The sequence below is a fragment of the Apteryx rowi genome, unplaced genomic scaffold (assembly GCF_003343035.1).
Source record: "Apteryx rowi isolate R43461 unplaced genomic scaffold, aptRow1 scaffold_1356, whole genome shotgun sequence".
In the NCBI taxonomy this organism is placed as follows: domain Eukaryota; kingdom Metazoa; phylum Chordata; class Aves; order Apterygiformes; family Apterygidae; genus Apteryx; species Apteryx rowi.
Window position 1 is genome coordinate 22,645 of NW_020447593.1, and position 3,020 is coordinate 25,664.

A 3,020-nucleotide genomic window follows, 5' to 3' on the forward strand; every position below is an offset into this window, starting at 1 on the left:
TGCACATGAACCCCCGCCTGGGCGAGGGCGCCCTGGTGCGCAACAGCTTCCTGGGGGGCCAGTGGGGGTCCGAGGAGCGCGAGCTGCCCGTCAACCCCCTGCAGCGCGACCACCACTTCGACGTGAGTGCACAGGGGGGGGGTGGCACGGGGCACAAGGGGGGGGCATTGCACGAGGGCAGTGTTGCACGAGGACGGGTGTTGTGCACGGGCGGTGTTGCACGAGGGTGCACGAGGGCAGGCGTTGCACGAGGGCCTGCAGGGCGCGTGGGTGGACGTTGCACGAGGACAGGCCTTGCGCGAGGCCGTGCGGCGCACAGGGCTATGTGTTGCACGGGGACGTGCGTCGCACGAGGGCTGGGTGTTGCATGAGGACGTGCATTGCATGAGGGGGTGTTGCACGGGGGGTTGTGTTGCACGAGGGCGCGCACTGCACGAGGGCTGGGTGTTGCATGAAGATGTGCATTGCATGAGGGTGCATTGCACGAGGACGTGCGTCGCACGGGGACGTGTTGCATGAGGACGTGCGTTGCATGAGAACATGTTGCACGGGGACGTGCACGGGGACGTGTTGCATGGGAATGTGTTGCACGGGGACGTGCGTTGCACAAGGATGTGTTGCATGGGGACGTGTTGCACGGGGACGTGTTGCATGAGGACATGCGTTGCACGGGGACATGTTGCACGGGGACATGTTGCATGGGGACGCGTTGCACGGGGATGTGTTGCACGGGGACATGCATTGCACGAGGACGTGTTGCACAAGGATGTGTTGCACGAGGATGTGCGCTGCATGAGAACGTGTTGCATGGGGACGTGTTGCACGGGGACGTGCGTCGCACGGGGACGTGCGCTCACGGCCCCCCCGCCGCCCCCCCCAGCTCTCCATCCGCTGCGGGAACCAGCGCTTCAAGGTGTTCGCCCAGGGGCAGCCGCTCTTCACCTTCGCCCACCGGGTGCCGCCCGGGCCCCACGTCGACACCCTGGAGGTGGAGGGCGACGTCGTCCTCTCCTACGTCCACTTCTGAGCCCCCCCAGCAGCCCCACGGCGCAGCCCCCAGCCAGCCCCAGAGCTCGCCCCAGCCCCAGGGTTCACCCCCTAGCCAGCCCCACAGTTCAGCCCATAGCCAGCCCCATAGCTCACCCCAGCCCCATAGAGCAGCCCAGAATCAGCCCCGCAGCCAGCCCCATACCTGGCCCCATAGCCAGGCACACAGCTCACCCCATAGCCGGCCCCATAGCTCACCCCATAGGGTGTCACATCACCTGCCCCATAGCCAGCCCCACAGCTTGCCCTATAGCACAGTCCATAGCCTGCCCCATAGCCCACCCCATAGCCAGCTCCATAGCTCACCCCATAGCCGGCCCCATAGCCCACCCCATAGCATGTCACATCACCTGCCCCATAGCCAGCCCCACAGCTTGCCCTATAGCACAGTCCATAGCCTGCCCCATAGCCCACCCCATAGCCAGCTCCATAGCTCACCCCATAGCCGGCCCCATAGCCCACCCCATAGCATGTCACATCACCTGCCCCATAGCCAGCCCCACAGCTTGCCCTATAGCACAGTCCATAGCCTGCCCCATAGCCCACCCCACAGCTCTCCCCATAGCCTGCCCATAACTCACCCCATAGCGCAGCCCCACAGCAGCTCCATAGCCCACCCCATAGCCGGCCCCACGGCAACGCCATTGCCTGCGTCCGCTGCTGACCCCAATAAAGCTGTCGTTGCACACGCGCCTCCACCAGTGCTGCCTCCCTGCCCCACGGCCGGGCCCGTGTCCGTCCAACGCCAAGGGGGGGGCTGGGGACAGGGATGGATGTGGGGACAGATGTGGGGCCGGGGTAACCCTGCCCCCAGCCCCCGTGTGGCCCCCATGGTCCCGGCCCCATCATGGCCCCATGGCCATCCCAGCCCCACCATCCTGTTCCCCATCATGTCCCCATGCTCCCATCCCTGTCCCCAGCCCGGCTCCAGGGTCCCATCCTTGTCCTTGTCCCCATCCCGGCTCCACAGCCTGGCCCCGTGGTCCCATCCCTGTCTGTGTCCCCCATCCCATCCCCATGGTCCTGTCCCCATCTCCAGCACAGGTCCACGGTCCCATCCCTGTCCCGCTCTCCATCCTGGCCCTGTACCTGTCCCCATGGTCCCGTCACCATCCCCATCCTTGTCCCTGTCCTGTCCCCATGCTCCTGTCCCCACAGTCTCATCCCTGTCCCCATCCCTGTCCCCATGGTCCTGTCCCCACAGTCTCATCCCTGTCCCCATGGTCTCATCCCCATCCCTGTCCCCATGGTCCTGTCCCCACAGTCTCATCCCTGTCCCCATCCCCATGGTCTCATCCCCATCCTGGTCCCCTCCCCGCCAGCGGCTCCCCCCCCTCCGCCAACCCCCGAGACAGAGACGCGGCCCATCGCCCTTAAAAATATGACACGTTTTATTGCCCTGCGCCGGGGAGCGCGGGGGCCCCGCACGGCGTCCCCAACGTCCCCGCGCGTCCCCAGGCGTCCCCGGGGCCGGCGGTACAGCTCTCCGCAACAACCTCAATTACACGACAAAGAAACCCGGTAACATATGCTGCTAGGTGAATATATATTTATATAATAAATCCGTAAGTTAATAAAGTAAATAGGAACCTCCTTGATTTCATCGAAAAGAGCGGAATTCTGTGTGTGTGGTTTTGTTTTTTTTCTGTTTCTTTTTTTTTTTTCTTTTTTAATTTTTGGTCCTCAGAAAAACCTGCTCCAAGGCTGGAGGAAGGTGGCGGTGCCGGTGGCGAGGTGCCGCGAAGGCCAGGGCCAGCTCGGCGCCTTCCTCCACCGGGAAAGCGCTGCCGGATCAGCCGGAGCGAAGCGCCGCCGGAGCAAGCGGGAGGTCGGGACGGCGCCGAGCGCAGCGACCGTGCGGAAAAGGAAAGCGCCAGTCCGGCCTCGTTTAAACCCGATCCGCCTCCCTCCAAGGGGGTCTCTGCCTCCGACGCGCTTCCCGACAGGTTTTCCGCGGAGACCGGTTGGGATTC

The 3,020-nt window shown here is 64.3% G+C and overlaps 1 protein-coding gene across 1 annotated transcript; it reads left to right on the plus strand.

Annotated features, from left to right (window-relative positions):
* The first annotated feature begins 5 nt into the window (after nucleotides 1-5).
* Nucleotides 6-2,212, plus strand: LGALS4 (galectin 4). The gene is made up of 2 exons (XM_026057025.1): nucleotides 6-122; nucleotides 881-2,212. Exons 1-2 carry the CDS (start codon nucleotides 6-8, stop codon nucleotides 1,025-1,027), a joined length of 264 nt encoding a protein of 87 aa, XP_025912810.1. The 3' UTR covers nucleotides 1,028-2,212.
* The last annotated feature ends 808 nt before the right edge of the window (nucleotides 2,213-3,020 follow it).